The sequence below is a fragment of the Macaca fascicularis genome, chromosome 14, assembly GCF_037993035.2.
Source record: "Macaca fascicularis isolate 582-1 chromosome 14, T2T-MFA8v1.1".
Taxonomy (NCBI): Eukaryota; Metazoa; Chordata; class Mammalia; order Primates; family Cercopithecidae; genus Macaca; species Macaca fascicularis.
The window spans coordinates 72,656,057-72,682,210 of NC_088388.1; the positions used below are offsets into that span (position 1 = coordinate 72,656,057).

At 42.6% G+C, this 26,154-nt stretch overlaps 1 protein-coding gene across 21 annotated transcripts in view; it reads left to right on the plus strand.

Annotated features, from left to right (window-relative positions):
- The window catches only part of MRPL48 (mitochondrial ribosomal protein L48), an 82,618-nt gene that overhangs the window by 11,393 nt on the left and 45,071 nt on the right, over nucleotides 1–26,154 (plus strand). For 5 of the 21 annotated variants that reach the window (XR_012423498.1, XR_012423499.1, XM_074014718.1 and 2 more), the window contains exons 2-3: nucleotides 6,192–6,244; nucleotides 9,829–9,866. Coding sequence is in view for 1 of the 21 variants with exons in the window: in XM_045371331.2 (XP_045227266.1) it covers nucleotides 6,192–6,244; nucleotides 9,829–9,866 (91 nt within the window). In the remaining 20 variants the exon portion in view is untranslated. Of the gene's footprint in view, nucleotides 1–2,932; nucleotides 3,028–6,191; nucleotides 6,245–9,174; nucleotides 9,318–9,828; nucleotides 9,867–21,288; nucleotides 21,366–26,154 lie in introns of all 21 variants that reach the window. The other 16 variants (XM_074014722.1, XM_074014716.1, XM_074014728.1 and 13 more) reach the window with 10 other exon arrangements.

A 26,154-nucleotide genomic window follows, 5' to 3' on the forward strand; every position in this document is an offset into this window, starting at 1 on the left:
GTCTCTACTAAAAATACAAAAAATTATCCAGGCTTGGTGATGGGCACCTGTAATCCCAGCTACTCAGGAGGCTGAGGCAGGAGAATCGCTTGAACCTGAGAGGCGGAGGTTGTAGTGAGCTGAAATCGCGCCATTGCACTCCAGCCTGGGCAACAGTGCGAGACTCCGTCTTGGAAAAAGAAAAAAAAAAAAGGAAGGTAGTGCTGGGCATTGAGAGTGGAAAGCCAGTGAGGAGAATTTGAAACTTCTGATAAATGAACTCAGGCAGGGACAGGGCTTTCCCAGGATGCCTAAGATGAGAGTAAACTCCATTGTAAGTTTTGGAACGTAGAGCCTGGGCAACATGGCAAAACCCCATCTCTACAAAGAAAAAATAAGCCAAGTGTAGTGGTGCATATCTGTAGTCCCAGCTACTTGGGAGGGTGAGGCGGGAGGATGGCTTGAGTCTAGGAGGTCGAGGTTGTAGTGAGCCATGATGACGCCACTGTGCCCCAGCCTGGGTGACAGAGCAAGACCTTGTCTCAAAAAAAAAAAAAAAAAAAAAAAAAAATTGGAATGTAGATCAAGGTGTTGTTCATCTCAGGGAAGAAAATAAGAGCTGTCATGTAATAGCTGACTTGCTTTGCAACAGGAGTATAGGATATAGTATATAGTGGTGGAGAGAGCACTGATTGTGGGGTCAGCTAGAACATGACTTATTAGTTGTATGCATTAGGTGTGTTAATTCACTTTTCTGAGCTTTGATTTCCTCACTATAAAATGCGGTAGAAATGTCTACTTCACAGGAGTGGAATCATAGACATTGGAGACTTGGTAGGGTGGGAAGGTAAGAAGGAGATTAGAGATGAGAAACTACTTAATGGTTACAATGTTCATCATTTGAGTGATGGTTACAATAAAAACACAGATTTCACCAATATGCAATGTATCCATTTAACAAAATGGCACTTGTACTCCCTAAATCTATATAAAAGAAAATACAAAGAACTATGCCTCGCAGAATGGTTGTGAGGATTAAAGGAGATGGTGTTTGGCATATAGCAGGTGCATAGTAAATGGTAGGATTATTGAATGGCTATTATCATTAGCTATGAAGTTCACTAGTATAAATTGGTATCAGTTTTTTGAGAGGTAGCGTGGAAGAATAGAAAGGATGGACTTTGGATTCAGGCAGACCTGGGTTTGAATTTCTCTTACCAAACCTCTAACTTTGGGCAATTTACATAAACTTCTTTTTTTTTTTTTTTTCATATATAAAATAGAGCCAGTTATCTCAATAATGCCCCTGTCAGAGATGGTTGTTGTAACGATTAATTGAAATAATATGGACCAGGCCTGGTGGCTCACTCCTGTCTGTAATCCCAGCACTTTGGGAGGCCAAGGCAGAAAGATTGCCTGAGGCCAGGAGTTCGAGACAGCATGGGCAATACGGTGAGATCTGGTCTCTTAAAAAAAAAAATTAAAAAACAAGTAGTATGCGTAAAGTGCCTAGCAAATAGGATGTACTCAATAAATTGTAGTAACAATGCTATTTTAAATAATGTTTATTAATACATAAATATATTGTTACTTTCGTGAAACAGCTCTCAGTTGCTTACATCAGAGACCCCGACCCACTGCTCTCACCATCCACCCCAGGCTCTGATATCTTAAGCTACTCACATGCTATAGATTTTGCCCTGTGACTTCAGTTTTTTGGCAGTTATGCAGTCCTTGCTTGGTTCCTGGCTCATGGGAGTATTTTTGTTACCCACTGCAGCGTCTGTGCCCTCATTCATTCATTAGCTGGCGTCACCACCCTCCTCTTCCACTTGCAGGGCCAGAGTTGCTCTTCATTTGCTGATGGCGGGGAGAGGGTAATTGTAGATACAGTCCCAAAATAGATTACTATTGTCCTGATAAATAATGCCAAGCATTGCAGGGGAGAGGAAGCACATTTCCCAGAGCTGACAGGGAGAGTTCATACCACAATTTGAATGTCTTCCAGAAATTTGTCAACTCTTAAGTCTGGCTTTTAGATAATTAAATGCATAGTTATTGTAGAGACTCAGAAATCTGAACAACTCAAATGAGAAAGCAGTCTCAATTTGATCTTTTTTCCCATCCAGTACCTCTTCTATATGAAGTAACCCATTTAAAAATACATTCTGTTCATTCTCATTTCTATTCTGTTTGTTGTGGTTAATAGATCCCAGCCCTGGAGGGACTTTAGAGTCATCTGATCTAACTTCAAGGTACATGGCCAGTAGTTGGGGGAGCTGGCCTGACCTCTCCTGGGACCCCAGTTTCCTACTCTGTCTTTTATGCTGAGTATTAGGTTAAGTATATTGTACACATACTTTACAAAGTCTTTTAGTACCTGATTCAGTTGTGCTTTTGGAATCATCTGCATATTTTGCCCTTCTGTCTATTCACATCCTTCCCAATCTTCATGGTCTTACATCCTCTGCAAGACTTTTCCTAAGTTTTATCTTTCCTGCTTCTAATTTCCTAAGCATTAACACCTTCATTTATGTGAGAAAAGGTGTAGAATAGTGGGGAAATTATGGATTTTGGTGTCAGAGAAACCCAAGACCCTATGCTAGCTTCAATAGTAGTTGTGTGACTTTGGGTAGGTTACTTAATCTGTTTCCTCAACTGTAAAGTGGGGATAATAATGCTTATCTTGTAAAGGTATTATGATTTAGACACATGATGGGTGCTCAGCAAAGTAGATGTGGGTGCTTAATATACGGTAGCAATGATTATCATTTATTCATCAAAACAAACCTTGATTGTCTACAATGTGCCTGAGAGGAAAATGACATGACCCTTGCTCAGAGGATCTCTTGGTCTAGCATAGGGGTTCTTGGGTGATGATAAGAGTTTTGGTGAATCTCCTGAAGTAGTGGGCAAACTCTTTGTATATCCATGCCTATATGCATTTGTCTAGGAAGAGGGCTCATGAATGAGCAGATCCGCAGCAACGTGTATAACTGCAAAAGCTAAGGATTTCTCCTAGCCATTTCCCCCTGGATTTCCTGCCAGGTATGCTTGTTGTTCACACCACCTATTTTGACTTCCTCATACAATGCCTGCAGTATTGCTTAGCTGTTTAATACAAATGTATGTCTGTGTCTCCAGCCATCCAAATGCCTGAAGGACAGAGATTATGCATTTATTTTTTGATAGCTTTATTGAAATATAGTTCACATAACCTACAATTCACCTATTTAAAGTGTGCAATTCTGTAGCTTTTATTATATTCACAGAGTTGTACAACCATTACTACAATCAGTTTGAGAACATCATCCCAAAAAAGAAACTCCATACTCCTTGGCTGTCATCCCCAGCTCCCCAGACCTTCCAGCCCCAGACAGCCACTAATCGACTTCCTTTCTCCATAGATTTGGCTATTCTGGATATTTTACAGAAATGGAATCATATAATAATTGATCCTCTCTGACTGGTTTATTTTATTTAGTATGATGTTTTCAAGATTCATCCCTGTAGTTACATTTACATTTTGTTTTTATATACTCTTCAGCATAGCAGTTGGCATATAAGCCTTCTTTTTTTTTTTTTTTAACTTGAGACAGGGTCTCATTCTGTCACCCCAGGCCGGAGTGCAGTGGCACGGTCACGGCTCATTGCAGCCTCAGCCCCATGGGTCCAAGTGATCCTCCTACCTCAGACTCCTGAGTAGCTGGGATCACAGGCGTGCACCACCACGCCTGGTTAATTTTTTAATTTTTGTAGAGAAAGGGTCTCCCTGTGTTGGCCAGACTGGTCTCAAAATCCTAGGCTCAAGTGATCTTCCCACTTTGGCCTCCGAAAATGCTTGGATTGTAGGCATTACCCACTATACCTGGCTTATAACAGACTTTTTAAAAATAAGCTTTATTTTAGAATAGTTTCAGATTTATAGAAAACTTGCAATGACAGTACACAGAGTTCTCGTATATCCCAATTTCCCCTGTTACTATTATCTTTACATTAGTGTGGTTTATTTATTTATTTATTTATTTATTTATTTTATTTTATTTTATTTTTTTTTTGAGACAGAGTCTCGCTCTGTCGCCCAGACTGGAGTGCAGTGGCGCGATCTGGGCTCACTGCAAGCTCCGCCTCCCAGGTTCACGCCATTCTCCTGCCTCAGCCTCCGGAGTAGCTGGGACTACAGGCGCCCGCCACCACGCCCGGCTAATTTCTTTTTGTATTTTTAGTAGAGACGGGGTTTCACCGTGTTAGCCAGGATGGTCTCGATCTCCTGACCTCGTGATCCGCCCGCCTCGGCCTCCCAAAGTGCTGGGATTACAGGCTTGAGCCACCGCGCCCGGCCTATTTATTTATTTTTTGAGACAGAGTCTTGCTCTGTTGCCCAGACTGGAGTGCAGTGGTGTGATCTCTGCTCACTGCAACCTCTGTCCCCTGAGTTCAAGCGATTCTGCTACCTCAGCCTCCCAAGTAGCTGAGATTACAGGCACGCACCACCACCCCTGGCTGATTATTGTATTTTTAGTAGAGATGGGTTTTCACCATGTTGGCCAGGCTGGTCTTGAACTTCTGGCCTCAAGTGATCCACTTGCCTTGGCCTCCCAAAGTATTGGGATTACAGGCTTGAGCCCCTGCACCCAGCCTAGCATGATTATTTTTTTTATAATTAATGAGCTAGTGTTGGTATATTATATTAACTAATGTCCATACTTTATTCAAATTTCCTTAATTTTTCTCTGGTGTCCTTTTTCTGTTCCAGATCCCATTCAGGATATTATATTTTATTTAGTTGTCATCTTTTCCATAGGCTCCTCTTGACTGATAGTTTCTCAGATTTTCCTTGTTTTTGCATACTAGACTTTTCATACATCCATGTTGAAAGAATTAAAATTGTTATCCATAGTTGGGCATGATTTTCTCTTGATGTTATGGGACCTTAAGAACAGACATTTTTTGTTTCTTTCCCGTAAAACAAACAAACAAAAGAACAGATGTTTGCTTAGGAGGCTGAGGCAAGGGAATTGCTTGAGTCCGAGAGATTGAGGCTGCAATTGCTATCATTATATTTGTTTTTTTGTTCTTTCCTGCATTGTGAAGGATCATTATCACTGTTTTTTTAATTTTATTTTTGTTTTTTGAGACGGAGTCTTGCTCTGTTGCCCAGCCTAGAGTGCAGTGGCAAGATCTCGGCTAACTGCAACCTCCTCCTCCTGGATTCAAGCGATTCTCCTGCCTCAGCCTCCTGAATAGCTGGGATTACAGATGCCCACCACCACGCCTGGTTGATTTTTGTATTTTTAGTAGAGACGGGGTTTCACAATCTTGGCCAGGCTGGTCTCGAACTCCTCACCTCGTGATCCACCCACCTTGGCCTCCTAAAGTGCTGGGATTATAGGCGTGAGCCACCTATCACTGTTATTGAGAGAGACAGTGTGCTGTAATAGAGGCATAGCTTTTGTAGTAAGTCAGTCCTCTTTTTTTTTGAGACAGCGTCTCATTCTGTGGCCTAGGCTGGAGTAGAATGGCGCAGTCTCGGCTCACTGCAACCTCCGCCTCCTGGGTTCAAGCTATTCTTCTGCCTGAGGCTCCTGAGTAGCTGGGATTATAGGCACGCGCCACCACACCTGGCTAATTTTTGTATTTTTAGTACAGACAACACCATGTTCGTCAGGCTGGTCTTGAACTCCTGACCTGGTGATCTGCCCGCCTCTACCTCCCAAAGTGCTGGGATTACAGGCTTGAGCCACCACGCCTGGCCATTAAGTCAGTCCTCTTAGCAGCTTATTAGGTATAAGTTTTTGGAATATAACCTCTCTGGGTCTCAGTTGCTTTACTTGTAAAATTGTCTTGCAGTGTTTTGAGAATTAAAGAAGACTTAATAAAGCCCCTCTCATGATGCTGTGCATGGCAGATGCATAGTAATTATTGATTGATATTAGAAAAAAATGGGTTAAGTTGGAAATGGTAAACAGTGAAAAAGCAGTGTGGGAGGGGGACTTCTGTTTCTTGAGCATTTACTGTAGTGGGTGGAATGAGAACGATGACCTTGGTTTGTTTGCATGCTTGGTGTTAATTGTAGGATAGCTTCTTTGCTAGATAAAAACATTTTTGTCCTCTTTTGGTTTGTGTACTGTGCTTTTCTTGCCTCTCTGAGAAGACATACTTGGAGGTCTATAAATGCTTAAGATTTTCCTAACGTGGCTGTTTTGCTGTAGGTGCTGTGCCTGAGGAACAATACCATTTTTAAGCAAGCCTTTTCTCTCTTAAGGTAAGGATATTCATAACAATAATTAAAGATAGGTAACATTTGCCTTTGGCTTCATAGTTCACACAGCATTTTTTCATCATATTTACTTGCATGTCTATAAGCACATCAAGCATCTCCCCTGCTACCTTGCTCCTTCTCAATTCTCAGTTAATAGCATCTCCATTCATCTAGTTGCTGAGGCCAGAATACTTGCAGTTAATCCTTGATGCTGTTAATTCTTTTTTTTTTTTTTTTCCTTTTTGAGATAGAGTTTCACTCTGTCACCCAGGCTGGAGTGCAGTGGTGTGATCTTGGCTCATTGCAACCTCTGCTTCCCAGGTTCAAATGATTCTCCTGCCTCAACCTCCCAAGTAGCTGGGATTACAGGCACCTGCCATCATGCCCGGCTAAATTTTGTATTTTTGTAGGGATGGGGTTTCACCATGTTGGCCAGGCTGGTCTTGAACTCCTGATTGCAAGTGATCTGCCCACCTCGGCCTCCCAAATTGCTGGGATTACAGGTGTGGGCCCCTGCGTCTGGCCAGATGCTGTTATTTCTTCAGCAAAACTTGTTGGCTTTACTTTTGAAATATATACAGAACCTTTTTTTTCTTTTTTAATTGAGACTGAGTCTCCCTCTGTTGCCCAGGCTGGAGTGCAGCAGCATGATCACAGCTCACTGCAGGCTTGATCTCCCAGGTCAAGTGATTATTCCACCTCAGCCTCCCAAGTAGCTGGGTCTATAGGCGTGTACCAGCATGCCCCATTAGTTTTCATACTTTTTGTAGAGACAGTGTTTCGCCCTGTTGCCCAGGCTGGTCTTGAACTCCTGAGCTCAAGTGATCCGCCCAAAGTGCTGGGGTTACAGGCATGAGCCACTGTGCCAGACCTAGAACCATTTCTTTCTCCAGTTTTTGCCTCATGCTTTCTGTTTTGCTAAGCCACTATGGATCAGCTCCTTGTCTTCTCATTGCCTTTATTGCTATCACTTTGCCTCCCAACTGGTCTCCCTATGTTTACCTTTGTCTTCAATTCTTCACAGTAAAGCAGAGTGATTTTTTTTTTTAAAGATACCTAACATTATGAACATAAGAATGATTCTTTTATTTATTTATTTATTTATTTATTTATTTATTTATTTATTTTTGAGACGGAGTCTCGCTCTGTCACCCAGGCTGGAGTGCAGTGGCGCGATCTCAGCTCACTGCAAGCTCCGCCTCCTGGGTTCACACTATTCTCCCGCCTCAGCCTCCCGAGCAGTTGAGATTACAGGTGCCCACCACACGCCTGGCTGGTTTTTGTATTTTTAGTAGAGATGGGGTTTCACCATGTTAGCCAGGATGATCTCGATCTCCTGACCCCATGATCCACCCGTCTCGGCCTCCCAAAGTGCTGGGATTACAGGCGTGAGCCACCGCGCCCGGCCAAGAATGATTCTTTTAAAGCCAAGTTAGCTCACATCACTCCTTTTCTCCAAATTCTCCAGTGGTATCCCATCTTACTCAAAATAAAACCTGCAATCTTTACCATGGCCTATAGGACTTTCCATAATCTGTATCCTCATTTTATACTACTTACTCAGCATTAGCTACACTGTGGTTTCCTATTCCTTGATAATCTAAGCACCTTCCCACCCTAGGATCTTTGCACATTCTTTCCTCAGATATCCATATGGCTTGCCCTGTATTTTATTCAGGTTTCTGCCCAAATGTCATCCCAGCCAAGAGGCCTTCCCTGACTACTCTATGTAAAATATACACCCATCCATCAATCTCTGTTCCCTTGCTTTGCTTTATTTTTCTTTATAGCAGATGTCACCATCTGACACATTTTGTATATATAAAAATGTTTAACTGTCTTTCCTTGCCCCCTAAAAATAAGCATCATGGGGATACGGACTTTTAGTTTTGTGGACTGCCCTATTCCTAGGCCTAGAATGGTATCTGACACATAGTAGGCATTTAATAAATATGTGTTAAATGTATGAATTGACCCTTATAGTGACCTGGTAAAACAGATGATATTATCTCCATTTTATATAAATAACTGGGGTCTGTTGTTTTAACATGATGGAGCTAATTTGGGTTGGAATTAGGATTCAAATCCAAGTTGTCTTTTTTTTTTTCCCAACTGTTCTGTATATAAAGTGCAACCTCCCCATTGTTTTTCTTCTTTCTTTATTCTTTTGAGACAGAATCTCTTTAGCCTAGGCTGGAGTGTAATGGCACTGTCTCAGTTCACTGCAACCTCTACCTCCCAGGTTCAAGCAATCCTCCTGCCTCAGCCTCCTGAGTAGCTGGGATTACAGGCACCCACCACCATGTCTGGCTAATTTTTCTATTTTTAGTAGAGATGGGGTTTCACCATGTTGACCTGGCTGGTTTCAAACTCCTGACCTCAAGTGATCCATGCTCCTCAGCCTCCCAAACTGCTGGTATTACAGGCATGAGCCACTGTGCCTGGGCTCCCCATTGTTTTTCTCTAGGTGCTGATGAAATACATTTGGTGGTTTATTTCTCTGTTCAGCAGCAAATATGCACCAAGTGTCTTTTGTGTGTGGCAGCCACAGGATATAAAATAATGTATTGTATATCTTCCTAAACTACTTGGCACTCATGATCCTGGATGATTTCTTGATTCCTTAACATTTATTGAGGGCTTTCTCTCTTTATTTCCCTTCTAACTTTTAATTTTTTTTTTTCTTAATCCCAAATGTGATAGTATCCCCTTCCATCTTAATCTATTATCCCATCTTAATCAGTCAACTGCTATTTGATAAGCACCTCCTATGGCACCATGCTATTTTTTGTTATCTTTAATCTTCACAAAAAACACTACAAGACAAATATAAATATCATTTTACAAAAGAGGAAACTGACTCAGAGTTTAAGATACATTTTCAGTCCCATGAGATTGTAGTATTATTGTCTGTATTTTTTTTTTTTTTTGAGACGGAGTTTCACTCTTGTTGCCCAGGCTGGAGTAGAGCGGCACAATCTCGGCTTACTGCAACCTCCGCCTCCCGAGTTCAGGCAATTCTCCTGCCTCAGCCTCCCGATTAGCTGGGATTACAGGTGCCCACCACCAAACCCGGGTAATTTTTTGTATTTTTAGTAGAGACGGGGTTTTGCCATGTTGGGCAGGCTGGTCTTGAACTCCTGACCTCAGGTCATCTGCCTGCTTCAGCCTCCCAAAATGCTGGGATTACAGGCATGAGCCGCTGTGCCCGGCCACTTTTTTGTTTTTTAAAACTCACCTCAAAATAGTTTCACCTCCCTAGTAGAAATGACAATACTTTCCTTTGTGTCCTATTTAATTTTGAACATTTCTGTTCCGAATCAATACCATATTGTGGCTCACATTTGTTTCCCAGCATCCTTCCCAACTAGACCATGGATAGAGATATCTTACTTATGTTTGCATTCTCAGGATGTGCACTTTGGCACACAGTAGGTGCTTATTAAAGTTTGTGGAAGGAAGAAGGGAAGGAAGGAGTAAGGAAACAGCATTGATGCATCTTTAGTGACAGAATATAAATTTTGAAAACTATGCAAATAAAATACGGGTTTCTAATTGTATTCAACATACTTTCTCCCTCCTTTTAGGTTTAGAACTTCAAGAGAGAAGCCCATCTATTCTGTAGGTAAGCAGTTTTTACCTGATGTAGTTGGCCTACTTTAAGTGACCCTTTAGCACTCTATAATAATTTTGCATTCTATAATAATTTTGCCTAGAAGGAAGCCTACCATATCTTTGAGAACAGTGGCCTGAACCAAACCCCACCCCTCCATGCGTGCATGGAATAGAACCATGGGTGAGAACATAAAGTAGTGGTTAAGAGCAAGAGCTCTACAGTAAGTTTGGATTCCAACTGTACTACATATTTATTCGGTGATCTTTGGCTATTTCTCTGTAGCTTGGTTTCCTCACTTTAAAAAATGAGCAGGCTGTGAGGCCAGACATGGTGGCTCACGCCTGTTATCCCAGCACTTTGGGAGGCCGAGGCGGGCGGATCACCTGAGGTCAGTAGTTTGAGACCAGCCTGACCAACATGGTGAAACCTCGTCTCTACTAAAAATACAAAAAATTAGCTGGGCATGGTGGCAGGCACCTGTAATCCCAGCTACTCAGGAGGCTGAGGCAGGAGAATCGCTTGAACCCAGGAGGCAGAGGTTGTAGTGAGCGTGGTGAGAGACTGTCTTTACAAATTTTTTTTAAAAAAGTAACCAGGCATGGTGGCACAGGCTTGTGATCCTACCTACTCTGGAGGCTAAGGCAGGAGGATCACTTGAGCCCAGATTACAGTGAGCTATGAACGTGCCACTGCGCTGCAGCCTGGGTGATAGAGCAAGACCCTGTCTCCTAAATAAAAAAAAATTTTTTTAATTAAGAAAAGAGGATAATTATAATACAAACTGCAGTGTACCATTTGAAGATTCAGTGAGATAAAAGATATAAAGTGCTTGGCTGAGTACAGTGGCTCATGCCTGTAATGCCAGCACTTTGGGAGGCCGAGGCAGGCGGATCATGAGGTCAGGAGATCAAGACCATCCTGGCTAACACGGTGAAACCCTGTCTCTACTAAAAATACAAAAAATTAGCCGGGTGTGGTGGCGGGCACCTGTAGTCCCAGCTACTTGGGAGGCTGAGGCAGGAGAATTGTTTGAATCCCAGAAGTGGAGGTTGCAGTGAGCCGAGGTCACACCACTGCACTCTAGCCTGGGCGACAGAGTGAGACTCCGTCTCAAAAAAAAAAAAAAGATATAAAATGCTCAAAAAGTAGCAGCTGTAATTGTTATTATTAATACTGCTACTATTCTAGACCTGTCTTGCATGTCCATCATCAGGCTAGGACTTTTCTCACACTGTTTAATCCAAAATGAATGTCCATTCAGTCTGATTAACTCAATGGATTTCCATCTCTGTTTCAACCCAATTACTTGCCATTTTTCCTTTGTCTATTATGTGAGAAATTTCAGTGGAGTTGTTGGATTTTAGTGATGTTTGTCATGTGTCTAACAAGTATCAGAGATAAAGGAATGGAAGTAAGGAAGGGAACTAACATTTTTTACTTGATGCCTACTGTGTGCAAGGAAGTGTGGAAGAGGCTTTACATACGTTAATTATTTTAGAAGGTGGCGGCAATGTGTAGGGAATCACCATTTCTACTGGACCCGAAGCCCAGCATCTCAAAATAATGGACTTTTTATTTGTACATTCTCATGACAGGCATGTATCTTATTAGACTGTGTGTTAGATGCTGGGGATACAAAATTAAGAGGATATAATCCTTGCTGTTTAGTAGTTTTAGAAGCTTATTTTTTCCCCAGGAATAACCCAATGAACATTTCTTTACCCACCATTTAGATTCAACTTTTGTTAACATTTTGTCATGTTAGCTTTTTAAAAATCAGACATCATGATACTTTACCCTTGAATACTTTAGCTTGGGTTTTTAGAAATAAGGATATTTTCTTTCTTTCTTTTTTTTTAAATTATAATTTAAGTTCTGGGTTACATGTGCAGAACGTGCAGTTTTGTTACCTAGGCATACACATGCCCTGGTGGTTTACTGCACCCATCAACCCGTCACCTACATTAGGTATTTCTCCTAATGTTATCCTTCCCCTAGCCCCCCACCCCTCGATGGGCCCTGGTATGTGATGTTCCCCTCCCTGTGTCCATGTATTTTCATTGTTCACCTCCCACTTATGAGTGAGAACATGTGGTGTTTGGTTTTCTGTGGTTTTTGTGATAGTGGAGTGCCTGCAAAGAATATATTAAGCAGCCCATTGGATACACTGATCTTGAGCTAAAAATATAGGTGTGAGTTGAAACTATAAATATGAAAGTTATTATTTTGTCAATTTTCATTGAAGCCATGGGAATGAATGTGATCACTTAAGGAGAAAAGGTGGAGAAGAGACCCAGGGATCATATACTGAGGAATTTCAACCTTAAAAATCTGGGTAGAGGGAGAAAGGCTAATGAAGCTGAGAAAGAGAGACCAAGGTAGAGAAAACCTGGATAGTATAGTATCATGGCAGGCAAGAGGAGAGCGTTTCAAGAAGGAAAGAGTGGCCAACCATATTACGGTTTCAACTGTGCTACTGAGAGATCAGGAAAAACATGAACATGATAGTATCCTTGGATTTTAGCAATCTAGAGGTCATTGGTGACCTTGGAGCATAGTCTAGGTAGGTGGGGTGGATAGGTTGTAGAAATTAACCATGAGGTGACAAGTGAATGAAAGTCCAAGAGTTAGGAAAAAATGACTGTAGACAATGCTTTAATAAAGTTTGAGACTGAATGGGTCAAGAAAATATTGGCAGGAACTGACGAGGGATGTAGGGTGAAGGAAAGGTTTTTTAAAAAATTGTTTATCTCTTAATTATACTTTTTATTTTGAGAGATATAAAAATATAGAAAAGTAAAAGAGTAATATGTCAAATAAACCCAGAATTGGCAACTATTAACATTTTGTCAGACTTTCATTGTCTTTTTGGTATTCAAACAAAAAGGTCTATGTTCAAGTCCTCATTATTGTCTAGCCTTGGTCTTATCCCTTACCCTCCTCAACCATAGGCAAAGTTTATTTTGAATTGGTATATATTCTGAGGAAAGTCTTTTAAAAAAATTATTAGGTTGGTGCAAAAGTAAAAATAATGGCAAAAACTGCACTTTTGCACCAACCTAATACTATTAAAATAATCAACTGTTAAAAATTTGAAATGGATGCATATGGTAAGAATAAACTTAAACTGTACAGAAGGGTATATGACGAAAAGTTAAATTTTATTCCCCTTTCTCAGTCTTTTTTTTTTTTTTTTGAGACGGAGTCTCGCTCTGTTGCCCAGACTGGAGTGCGGTGGCCTGATCTCGGCTCACTGCAAGGTCCGCCTCCTGGGTTGATGCCGTTCTCCTGCCTCAGCCTCCTAAGTAGCTGGGACTACAGGTGCCCACCACCACGGCCCGCTAATTTTTTATATTTTTTAGTAGAGACGGAGTTTCACTGTGTTAGCCAGAATGGTCTCGATCTCCTGACCTCGTGATCCACCCTCCTCAGCCTCTCAAAGTGCTGGGATTACAGGCGTGAGCCACCTCTCCCCGCCCTCTTTCCCAATCTTAACTCCCTCATGATATCCACTGATAGCAATTTCTTGTGTATCTTTCAGGAAGATTTTATATATATATGAAGATTTATATTATGTGTGTGTATGACTATATCTTAATGCTGGACATTTAAGTTGTTTTAGTTTTTTGCTGTTTCAAAAAATGGTACACCAGCCATTTTCCTATGTCTTTGTAAACTTGTTCCTGTACATTTGTAAGATAAATTCCTGGAATTGAAATAGCTGAGTCAATGCATTATGAATTGGAGATTTTGATAAGTATTGCCAGACTATCCACCAGAGAAGTTGTATTAATTTACATTTCTATTTTCCAGCCCAAACTGAGTTTTATAAAACATTTATTGTTAGCTGGAAGCACTGGCATGGACTTGTAGTTCCAGCTACATGGAAAGCTGAAGTCCCAGAACGGTCCTTTGAGCCCAGGAGTTTGAGACTGTACTGCACTTTCATTTTGTCTGTGAATAGATGCCACACTCTAGCCTGGGCGATACAGCAGGATCCCATGTCTAAATAAATAAATAAATAAATAAATAAATATATATATATATATTTTTTTTTTTAGATGGAGTCTGGCTCTGTCGCCCAGGCTAGTGTGCAGTGGGGCGATCTCGGCTCACTGCAAGCTCCGCCTCCTGGGTTCATGCCATTCTCCTGCCTCAGCCTCCTGAGTAGCTGGGACTACATGTGCCCACCACCATGCCCAGCTAATTTTTTGTATTTTTAGTAGAGACGGAGTTTCACCATGTTAGCCAGGATGGTCTCGATCTCCTGACCTTGTGATCCGCCTGCCTCGGCCTCCCAAAGTGCTAGGGTTACAGGCGTGAGCCACTGCGCCCGGCCTTTTTTTTTTTCTGAGACTGAGACACATTCTGTCACCCAGACTGGACTACAGTGGCACGATCTTGGCTCACTGCAACTTCTACCTCCTGGGTTCAAGAGATTCCCCTGCCTCAGCCTCCCAAGTAGATGGGACTATAGGCATGCGCCACCATGCGTGCCTTTTTGTATTTATTAGTAGAGACAAGAGTTTCACCATGTTGGCCAGGCTGGTCTCTAACTCCTGACCTCAGATGATTCACCCACCTCGGCCTCCCATTGTGCTAAGATTACAGGTGTGAGCCATTGCACCTGGCCTAAAAAAAAAATTTTTTTTTGTTAGTGAAAATTATGTCTCATTTTAATTTGCGTGTCTTGAGTTTGTCATCTTTTCATATGGTTATTTGCCATTTGTATTTCTTTCCTAATGAATTGCCTATTTATTGATTTATTGATTTATTTATTTTTGAGAGTCTCACTCTGTCAACCAGGCTAGAGTGCAGTGGCATGATCTCGGCTCACTGCAACCTCTGCCTCTTGGGTTCAAGTGATTCTCCTGCCTCAGCCTCCTGAGTAGTTGGGACTACAGGAATGTGCCACCATGCCTGGCTAATTTTTTTTGTATTTTTAGTAGAGACAGGGTTTCGCCATGTTGGCCAGGTTTGGTCTCTAACTCCTGACCTCAGATGATTCACCCACTTTGGCCTCCCAAAGTGCTGGGATTACAGGCGTGAGCCACCATGCTTGGCCCATTTATGTTTTTTTGTCAGTTTTTCTATTGGATTGTTTACTTTTCCATTTTTGATTTGTAAGAACTTTTAATATAGTTCTTTCTTTTTTTTTTTTTTTTTTTGAGACGGAGTCTTGCTCTGTCGCCCAGGCTGGAGTGCAGTGGCCGGATCTCAGCTCACTGCAAGCTCCGCCTCCCAGGTTTACGCCATTCTCCTGCCTCAGCCTCCCGAGTAGGTGGGACTACAGGCGCCCACCACCTCGCCCGGCTAATTTTTTGTATTTTTTAGTAGAGACGGGGTTTCACTGTGTTAGCCAGGATGGTCTCGATCTCCTGACCTCATGATCCGCCCGTCTTGGCCTCCCAAAGTGTTGGGATTACAGGCTTGAGCCACCGCGCCCAGGCAATATAGTTCTTATATATTAAGGAAATTAGCATTTCTCTGTTACATATGCTTGTACTTTTTCTAGTCATTTATCCCTTGACTTTATGTTTGTGTTTTTTTCATTAAACAGAAGCTTTAGATTTTTATATAGTTATATTTATTAATCTTTGATTTCTAGATTTTGTTTCATGCTTAAAAAGATATTTTCTACTCTAAGATTATTTTGAAAAGTCCTTCATGTTACTTCTGATGTATATTTTTTCTTTTTTTTTCTTTTTTTTTTTTTTTTTTTTGAGACGGAGTCTCGCTGTGTCACCCAGGCTGGAGTGCAGTGGCGCCATCTCGGCTCACTGCAAGCTCCGCCTCCCGGGTTTACGCCATTCTCCTGCCTCAGCCTCCGAGTAGCTGGGACTACAGGCGCCCGCCACCACGCCCGGCTAGTTTTTTGTATTTTTAGTAGAGACGGAGTTTCACCATGTTAGCCAGGATGGTCTCGATCTCCTGACCTCGTGATCCACCCGCCTCGGCCTCCCAAAGTGCTGGGATTACAGGGTTGAGCCACCGCGCCCGGCCTATTTTTTCTTTTAAATATGGGGTCCAGACCAGGTGTAGTGGCTTACGCCTATAACCTCAGCACTTTGGGAGGTTGAAGGGAAGATCACCTGAACCCAGGAGTTCAAGGCCAGCCTGGACAAAATAGGGAGACCCCATCTCTACAAAAAATAAAATAATTAGCCTGGTGGGATAACCAGTGCCTGTGGTCCCAGCTACTCAGAAGACGAAGACTGAGGTAGGAGGATTGCATGAGTCAGATTGAAGTTGCAGTGAGCTATGATTGTGCCACTGTACTCTAGCCTGGGTGACAGCACAAGATCATGTCTCAAAAAGAAAAAAAAGAGTGAGGCTAGGCGCGGTGGCTCACGCCTATAATCCCAGCACTTTGGGAGGCTGAGGCCGGTGGATCACCTGAGGTCAGGAGTTCGAGACCAGCCTGGCCAATACGGTGAAACCCCATCTCTACTAAAAATACAAAAATTAGCCAGGCGTGGTGATGCATGCCTGTAATCCCAACTACTTGGGAGGCTGAGGCAGGAGAATTGGTTGAACCCGGGAGGCGGAGGTTGCAGTGAGACAAGATGGCGCCATTGTACTCAAGCCTAGGCGACAGGAGCGATCCTCTGTCTCAAGTAAAAAAAAAAAGTGAGCCTGGGCGTCGTGGCTCATGCCTGTAATCCTGGCACTTTGGGAGGCTGAGACGGATGGATCACTTGAGGTCAGGAGTTCCAGACCAGCCTGGTCAACATGGCGAAACTCTGTCTCTACTAAAAATACAAAAATTAGCCAGGTGTGGTTGCCACACGCCTGTAATCCCAGCTACTCAGGCAGCTGAAGGAGAATCCCTTGAACCTGGGAGGTGGAGGTTGCAGTGAGTCGAGATGTCTTGCCACTGCACGTCAGCCTGGATGACAGAGCAAGACTTGGTCTAATAAATAAATAAATAAATAAGTGTTTCATCTGAAATTATAAGTGGGGCATGGATACAGTTTCTCCCCCTTAATGAATGAATGAAGTCAGTTGTTTCAGCATTTATTAAAATATCCACATTTTTGTCTGGGCACTGTGGCTCATGCTTGTAATCCCAGCACTTTGGGAGTTCGAGGTGGGTGGATCACCTGAGGTCAGGAGTTTACAACCAGCCTGACCAACATGGTGAAACCCTATCTCTACTAAAAATAGAAAAATTAGCCGGGCGTGGTGGCGCTCCTGTAATCTCAGCCACTCAGGAGGCTGAGGCAGGAGAATCGCTTGAACCTGAGAGGCAGAGGTTGCAGTGAGCCGAGACCACGCCATTGTACTCCAACCTGGGCAACAAGAGCGAAACTCCATCTCAAAAAAAGAAAAAAAAAAAAAAAATCCATGTTTTTCCAGGAGGTTTGAGAATGTAACCTTTGTCATATTCTAAGTTCCTGTATAGATCTGGGATTTTAAAATTTTTTATTTAGAGTCAGGATCTCTCTTTGCTGCCCAGACTTTGATGCCATCACAGTTCACCACAGTCTTGAGTTCCTAGGTTCTAGGGATCCTTCCACCTTGGCCTCCGAAAGTGCTGAGATTACATGTGTGAGCCACAACACCCAGCCTAAGTCTAGGGATATTTTTTGTTTGTTTGTTTGTTTTTACTTAAAAATTTTTAAACATAGAGACTAGGTCTCACTATGTAATCCTCCTGCCTCGGCTTCCCAAAGTGCTGGGACTGCTCAGTCTGTCACCCGGGCTGGAGTGTAGTGGCAGCATCACAGCTTACTGCAGCTTCAACCTCCCATGCTTGAGCCATCCTCCCACATGCCTCCTCAGTAGCTGGGACTACAGGCCTGTGCTACCATGCCTGACTTTTAGTTTTTATTGTTTTTATAAAGACAGGGTCTCCCTATGTTGCCCAGGCTGGTCTTGAAGTCCTGAGCTTAAACAGTCCTCCTGCCTTTGCTTCTCATACCTCTAGGTTCACAGGCATGAGCCACTGGGCCTGGCTCGGAACTACTTTTTAAACTTCATTTTGTTTTATTGATCTGTATATATATTTGATGCCAGTATGAAATTGTTTTAAAGCTTTTTGGTTACTATAGTTTTATAGTATATTTTAGTTTTTTATTTTTGAGATGGAGTTTTGCTCTTGTTGCCCAGGCTAGAGTGCAATGGCATGATCTTGACCAGCCTCAACCTCTGCCTCCCGGTTCAAGCGGTTCTCCTGCCTCAGCCTCTTGAGTAGCTAGGATTACAGGCATGCGCCACTATGCCTGGATAATTTTGTATTTTTAGTAAAGGGTTTCTCCATGTTGGCCAGGCTAGTCTCAAACTCCCCACCTTAGGTGATCTGCCCGCCTTGCCTCCCAGATTGCTGGGATTACAGGCGTGAGCCACCGCACCCAACCTGTAGTATATTTTAATATCTGGTAGCTACCTAATTCAGAGGTCATTTTTTATTTATTTTATTTATTATTATTTTTAGATGGAGTCTCACTCTGTCACCCATGCTGGAGTGCACTGATGCCATCTCGGCTCACTGCAACCTCCAGCTCCCAGGTTCAAGTGATTCTCCTGCCTCAGCCTCCTGAGCAGCCGGGATTACAGGTGTGTGCTACCATGCCTGGCTAATTGTTTTTGTATTTTTTTTTTTAATAGAGACGGGGTTTCACCATGTTGGCTAGGCTGGTGTGTAACTCCTGACCTCAGGTGATCCACCTGCTTGGGCCTCCCAAAGTGCTGGGATTATAGGCGTGAGCCACCAGGCCCAGCCTGTTTATTTTGTTTTTGAAGTTGGCATCAAATAGGGCATGTTAAATTGCTATTGTAAAAGATGCAATAGGAATTCTTTTTTGAAAAGATATGTGGGGATAGGAGCATAATTTGTTCAACATTTTTCTATTTGGAGAAATTTAAGTTGTTACCAAGATTTTGCAATGGAAACAACACTGTGATGAACATTCTTGTGCAATAATGTTTGTGCCATTGTCTGATTACTTAGGGTACATTTCTGAAAGTAGAACTGTTGGGTCAAAGGAAACACACACTTTTAAAGCTATTGATTGATGTGTGTTACTAAATTGCTCTCCAGAAAGATGGCACCATTTTTTACTTCTCTATTTGAGAATCCTATTTTATATACTCATCAACATCGAGTATTATTTTTAATATTTGCTAATATTGTAGGTTAAAATATACTTTCCCTTGTGTTTGGAATTTTCATGTCTTTGATTACTAGTTGGTTGAACATATTTTTGTACATTTCCTTGCTATTTATTTATTCTTTCCTTTGCCCATGTTTCAACTGTGGTTGGAGAATACTAGTCCGTAGAAGGTTCCAGGGCCCAGAATAACTCACTAATGTTGGCTCAGAAAGATAATTTCCACTTGAAAGCACACAGCTTTGTTCGCATTTTTTATAGGTTCTTTCAGATATATATTTTTGTTGTTGTTTTTGTTTTTGTGAGAGAAAGGGTCTTGCTTGTGGTCCAGGCTTGAGTACAGTGGCATGATCATAGCTCCCTGCAGCCTCGAACTTCTGGGTTCAAGCAGTCCTCCTGCCTCAGCCTCTTGAGTAGCTGGGATTACAGGTATGCGCTACCATGCCCAGCTAATTTTTTATTTTTTCAATTTTTTGTGGAGACAGGGTCTTGCTGTGTTGCCTAGGCTGGTCTTGATTTCCTGGCCTCAAGTAATCCTCCCATCTCAGCCATCCAAAGTGTTGGGATTACAGGTGTCAGCCACTGCACCCAGCCTGAGATAACTTTTTTTTTTTTTTTGAGACTGAGTGTTGCTCTGTCACCCAGGCTGGAGTGCAGTGGCGCGATCTCGGCTCACTGCAAGCTCCGCCTCCCGGGTTCACACCATTCTCCTGCCTCAGCCTCCGGAGTAGCTGGGACTACAGGCGCCCGCCACCTCGCCCGGCTAATTTTTTGTATTTTTAGTAGAGACAGGGTTTCACCGTGTTAGCCAGGATGGTCTCGATCTCCTGACCTCGTGATCCACCCGTCTAGGCCTCCCAAAGTGCTGGGATTACAGGCTTGAGCCACCGCGCCTGGCCGAGATAACTTTAAAGTCAGAAATTTCAAAATGGAATTACAATGATACTCAGAAAGCAAGAGTAGGGAAAGTGCCCCATTCCTGCCTTCACCCATCCACTCCGTGTGTGGGCTCTGGGGACCATTCCAGCTGCTCTATCCAAGGAGGGGCTTAATTGTGGTGACCACCTTTTTCTTATTGATTTAAATATAAATAGACAGAAGTAAATATATAAAACTAGATCTAAAGAGACTAGATGAAGGGAACTTAGAGTGCTCTCATTACAGCATGAATAAAAAGGTAGAAGCAGAGAAGCATGGTATATTCAGATCCAAGTAGTTCAGCATAATTAGAACAGCTGAAAGAAATTTGAAAAGAAATTTTGAAAAATGTGGGCAACTGCCAGGGACAAATCATTGCAGATTGTTTTGGTAAAATATCTTAAGAACCATTTTTGTTTTGTTTTGTTTTGTTTATAAATATACACTTACCGGGCACATACTGTTTGCCAGGTGATGGCATTTTTTCTGCCCTGGAGGGCCTTACAGTCTGTTGAGTGGAGAGAATAACCTGTAATTAGCTTCTTGGCTGGGGCTACCCCAATTTTTTTCTTTCCCTACCTGCATAGTCCTGCTAAAAATGCTTATCCCAATTCCGAATGAGAAATAATTAAAACAAAGTTGTTTATCCCCATCCTGGATTGATGGGTTTAGTTCTCAGTTTAATAAACAAGAACATTGAAGGACAGTTGTCTCTGGCATATGTAAAGGAAAGGGGAATGCTGTGCGAAACGTCAGTGCGTGATTATGTCTTATAATTGTGGTAACTGAAAGATTTTCAAAGCCTCCATTTGAAACCCTGGAGTTTTGTGTCTTTCGTTAGTGAAGAGTTGCGTTTTCTCTCAGGAGGCTGCAATGTTAATGTGATAGCAGGAAACCTACTTATTGACATGACACAGGGGAAGAGAATTCAGTTGAACTTACTGGAAATCAGAGGCTTTCAAACTTGTAAATTTTATAATTAAAACAACTGGCTAATTAAGCAGTTTAACCACTGGTAATTTGACCAAAACCTTTCATTTAAGGGGAGAATGGTTCATTTAACAGTGGTTTGAACCAGCTTCTTAATTAAGCAGCTGCTCTAATTATAGGAATTGCTCCAAACCGAATTTTAAAATGCCTCCTTGCCAAGGAATTCCAGTAGATAAGAGGCTGAGGCAAACATTTGCAGTACTTTCACCTACGATGTGTCATTATCTCAAATATCCTTTTTGGTTCTGTTTTTTGAAATTACAGATAGATGATTGAGTTTCTATGTAATACTTAAAGATAGTGATTGACATATAAGTTTTCTTTTTTATTTACACAAAATGTTTTATTATATAATGGAGGCATGGTAGAGCTATTACTATGAATTAAACTCTTGATCTTTGTATATTTAGGGCAGCAGAAGAGTTTCACAGAGATGGTAACATTTGAGCTGGCTCTGGAGGCTGTGTAGAATTTCACTGTCCAAGAGGTATAGTCCCAGCAGGGTAAACACCCGAGGAAGGCACAGAGGCATGAGAACTGTGGCAAGAATGGCAAGTGTAGCTCTGTGGCTGGGGAGCAGGGTTTAAAAAATCTAGAGGAGTGGGAGAATGAGATGAAATAGTTAGATCTAGATTATAAAATCAAGATCCTTAAGTGCTTACCTAAGAATTTCAAACTTTGGGCAGCAGAAAACCATCAAAATTTTACCTTCTGTCTCTTTCATTGTTGTCTTTAGAGTGCCTGGCATAGTGCCTGACAAATAGTAAATACCTATATTTTAAAACAGTTGTCCAGCCTGGGCAACATGGCAAAACTGCATATCTACCAGAAATCCAAAAATTAACCTGGTGTGGTGGCACGCACCTGTAGTACCAGCTACTCAGGAGGTTGAGATGGGAGGATCACCTGAGCCCAGGGAGGTCAAGGTTGCAGTGACCAAGATCGTGCCATTGCCCCCCAGCCTGGGCAACAGAGCAAGATCCTGTCTCAAAACAAGCAAACAAACAATTGTGTGTGTGTAATAAATAAAGGGTTAATTAATGAGAGTAACATGATTAGATTTTTTTTTTTTGAGACGGAGTCTCGCTCTGTCGCCCAGGCTGGAGTGCAGTGGCCGGATCTCAGCTCACTGCAAGCTCCGCCTCCTGGGTTTACGCCATTCTCCTGCCTCAGCCTCCGGAGTAGCTGGGACTACAGGCACCCGCCACCTCGCCCGGCTAATTTTTTGTATTTTTTAGTAGAGACGGGGTTTCACCTTTTCGTGTTAGCCAGGATGGTCTTGATCTCCTGACCTCCTGATCTGCCCGTCTCAGCCTCCCAAAGTGCTGGGATTACAGGCTTGAGCCACCGCGCCCGGCCACATGATTAGATTTTTATTTTAAAAGGATTAATCTGTCAGTTCTCAAGGGAGGAATAGAAGAGAGGGATGTTGGAGGGTGTAGGTGCAGATCAACAACTTAGCAGGGGCTACCAATCTAATCTCCCCACTCACTTCACATAACAACCAAAATGATCTTTTAAAAACATATATCAGACGTGCTTCCCTGCTTATGACTGTTCGGGATGAAATCCACACCTTTAACAAGGCCCAGCATGGTTGATTCCTACCACTACTCACTCTGGTTCTTTCTTTTTTGAGACAGTGTTTCACTCTGTCACCCAGGCTGGAGTACAGTGGCTCAGTCTCTGCTCACTGCAAACTCCACCTCTTAGGTTCAAGTGATTCTCCTGCCTCAGCTTCCTGAGTAGTAGGGGCTACAGGCATGTACCATCACACCCGGCTAACTTTTGTGTTTTTAGTAGAGACAGGGATTCACCGTGTTGGCTAGGCTGGTCTCAAACTCATGACCTCAAGTGATCACCCGCCCCAGCCTCCCAAAATGCTGCGATTACAGGTGTCAGCCACTTTGCCCAGCCCACTCTCATATCTTACGTGCATTCTGTCCCTCTCACTTTGCTTCAGTCACACTGACAGCTTTTCTGTTCCTTGAATGTCCCAAGCTGTGTGTTACATTAGGGCCTTTACACATGCTGTTTCCTCTACCTGGAACACCCCATCTTCCATTTTTTTCATCCAGTACACTTCTATTTCCAATATCTTATTTTATTTATTTATTTTTGAGTGGATAATACATGTATACAAGGAACAGATTTTAAAAGGTGCAAAGGAATATAAGTAACTCTCTTGCCTTTCTAGCCACTTCCCCCGCCCCACTATCCCCCCTGGGGATAACCACTATTATAATTTTCTTCTGAATTCTGGTTTCAGTTAAAATCTCATTTTTTCACAGAGGCCTTCCCTGATATTCTGTTCTAAAAATAGGCCTACCTGTTGTATCACCATAGCCATCCCTGTGCTTTTTGTTTTTATCACTTATCAGAATTTGTAATTACTTTTTATAGGAGAGAGGGTCTTGCTCTGTTGCCCACACTGGAGTGTAGCAGCATGATAATAGTTCACTGCAGCCTTGAACTGGGCTCAAGCAATCCTCCCATCACAGCCTCCTGAGTAGCTAGGGCTATAGGCACATGCCACCATGTGCAGCTAATTTTTTTTTTTTCCTTTTCGTAGAGACAGGGTCTCTTCTATATTGCCCAGCTGGTCTTAAACTCCTGGCCTCAAGCGATCCTCCTGCCTCAGCCTCCCAAAGTGTTGAGATTACAGGCATGAGCTACCACACCTGGCCACAATTTGTAATCTTATATTTACTTTGTGACTATAAGTCTAATGATTCTCTCCTCCCACTAGACTATAATCTCCATAAGCAGAATTTTATTGGCCTTGTCCCCAACCCTTTGCACAGTGCCTGGGATATCATTAGTACTCAATAATTAAGCCCTTCCTAAGCTTTGCCTTCTCTAAGTTCATCTCTTGCCACCCTGATCCTCATGCTCTACTTTAAAATTCTCTCTGGCTCTTTCTCTGCCTATACCATGTTTTCTCCTAACTCCTACTTATCCTTGAAGTTTTACTTAAAAGCCACCCAGTCTAAGAATCCTTTCCTGACACTCAAGTTCTTCGTGTGCCCCTCCCCGGAACAGTGCTTATAGACAGCCCTTATCACCTTGCATTGATATTATTGTCTGTCTCCCTAGGTGGCAGGTTCTTTGTTTTTTTTTTTTTTTTTTTTGAGACGGAGTCTTGCTCTGTTGCCCAGGCTGGAGTGCAGTTCAGCTCACTGCAAGCTCCGCCTCCCAGGTTTACGCCATTCTCCTGCCTCAGCCTCCCGAGTAGCTGGGACTAGAGGCGCCCGCCACCACGCCCGGCTAGTTTTTTGTATTTTTTTTTAGTAGAGACGGGGTTTCACCGTGTTAGCCAGGATGGTCTCGATCTCCTGACCTCGTGATTTGCCCGTCTCGGCCTCCCAAAGTGCTGGGATTACAGGCTTGAGCCACCGCGCCCAGCAGGTGGCAGGTTCTGTATTGCAGGGACTTAGCCTTTGTTCATTGTTATAGCCCCAGCTTCTAGGGCAATGCATGGTACCTGTCGAGCCTGCCATGGATATTAGGTTGGTTGTACACTGCACAACTCTGGTGTGTGCCATTCATATGGTTGTGCAGTATAATTGTTGCTGCCTACCCTGATAGGTAATAATAAATATTTGTTGAATGGATGATTATACTTTGGAGAGTTCAGTGCTTTTTAGGAGCTCTTATTTTGAGTCGTAATAAAATCTTCTTCAATGAGATTCATTTGCAAGGCCCTGACCTGAGGATCACTGTATACCCATCAAAGAGATTTGGATATCAGCTCCATGGGTGGGTCCTCAGGTTGGAGAGTCTAGAGCCCAAAGTTGCAAAAGGTCAGATTCAGAGAGATGAAACTGGGGCAGCAGTCAGGAAGATACCTTGGTTATATTCTGTGCTCTTTGGGAACCTCTAGCCAAAAATACCACCCTATTCCTTACATGGTAAACTCTTACTCTGCTTTCAAGAGTGCAGCTATTGCCTCTTCTGAACCTATTTCCCTGCACCCTGCAGCCCCACCCCAAAGGCAGAGTTACTTTTTTCTTCCTCTGAGCACCTATGACATTGCTCACATGTCCATTAAAGTACTTAGTACACCGTAAGGTGATTATCTGCTTTCCCATCTTCCTTTCATAGTATGCCTCGAGTATCTCAAGGGAAAAGTAGCATATTTTATTTGTAACTGTCTCAGTGTCTATACAGTTATTGGCATGAAATTGTAAATGTGGACTAATACATATTGTGGAAGGGATCCATGATATTTCTGGGTTGTCTTGATGAAATAGTGTGGATTGTAAATGTAGGGAAGTTCTCTGAAGCCAGGACTGTCTCTGATAGGCCTCACACAGAGCAAACCTGCTTGGAAGCCCATTTCTGAAAAGAGAGGCCTAAGAAAACTTTTACTTGATGTCACTTAGATCAGGAATCCCCAAACCCCAGGCCATGGACCAGTAAGTGGTCTGTGACCTGTTAGGAACCAGGCCACACAGCAGGAAATGAGGGGCAGGTGAGCCAGGGAAGCTTCATCTGTATTTACAGCCACTCCCAGCCTCTCCCCATCACTCAGATTATCACCTGAGCTCTGTCTCATCTCAGATCAGCTGTGGCATTAGGTTCTCATAGGAGCATGAACTCTATTGTGAACTGCACATATGAGGGATCCAGGTTGAGCACTACTCCTTATGAGAATCTAATGCCTGATGTTCTATCACTGTCTCCCATCATCCCCATATGGGACCATCTAGTTGCAGGAAAACAAGCTCAGGGCTCTCACTGATTTCTACATTATGGTGAGTTGTATAATTATTTCATTATATATTACAATGTAATAATATAAATAACATACACAATAAATGTAACACACTTGAATCATCCCAAAACCATTTCCCCACTCCTCACATCTGTGGAAAAATTGTCTTCCGTGAAATTGGTCCCTAGTGCCAAAAAGGTTGGGGACCACTGACTTAGACTTCTTCACACCATCTTGTGTTTAGTCCCCCACAGAGTGGTGACCCTGAAGAAATAAGGGCAGGACCACAGCAGCTTGAAGATCCCTCTTCAAGGAAGGACTTGCTGCCCATATCTTGATGCCACATACACATACATATAGATAGACACACATACACATGTTATCCTTTAACCTCTTTGTTATCCTCATTTATAAATAAAGAAGAAATAATAGCTCAAAAAACTCTGCTGAAAGTAACCAGAAAGTAACAGGTGGGAAGTCTATTTAAACTCAGGTCTATCTGACTGAACAGCCTGTGTCCATAACCACTAGGTTATAACACTTGAACTTCTAGAATACA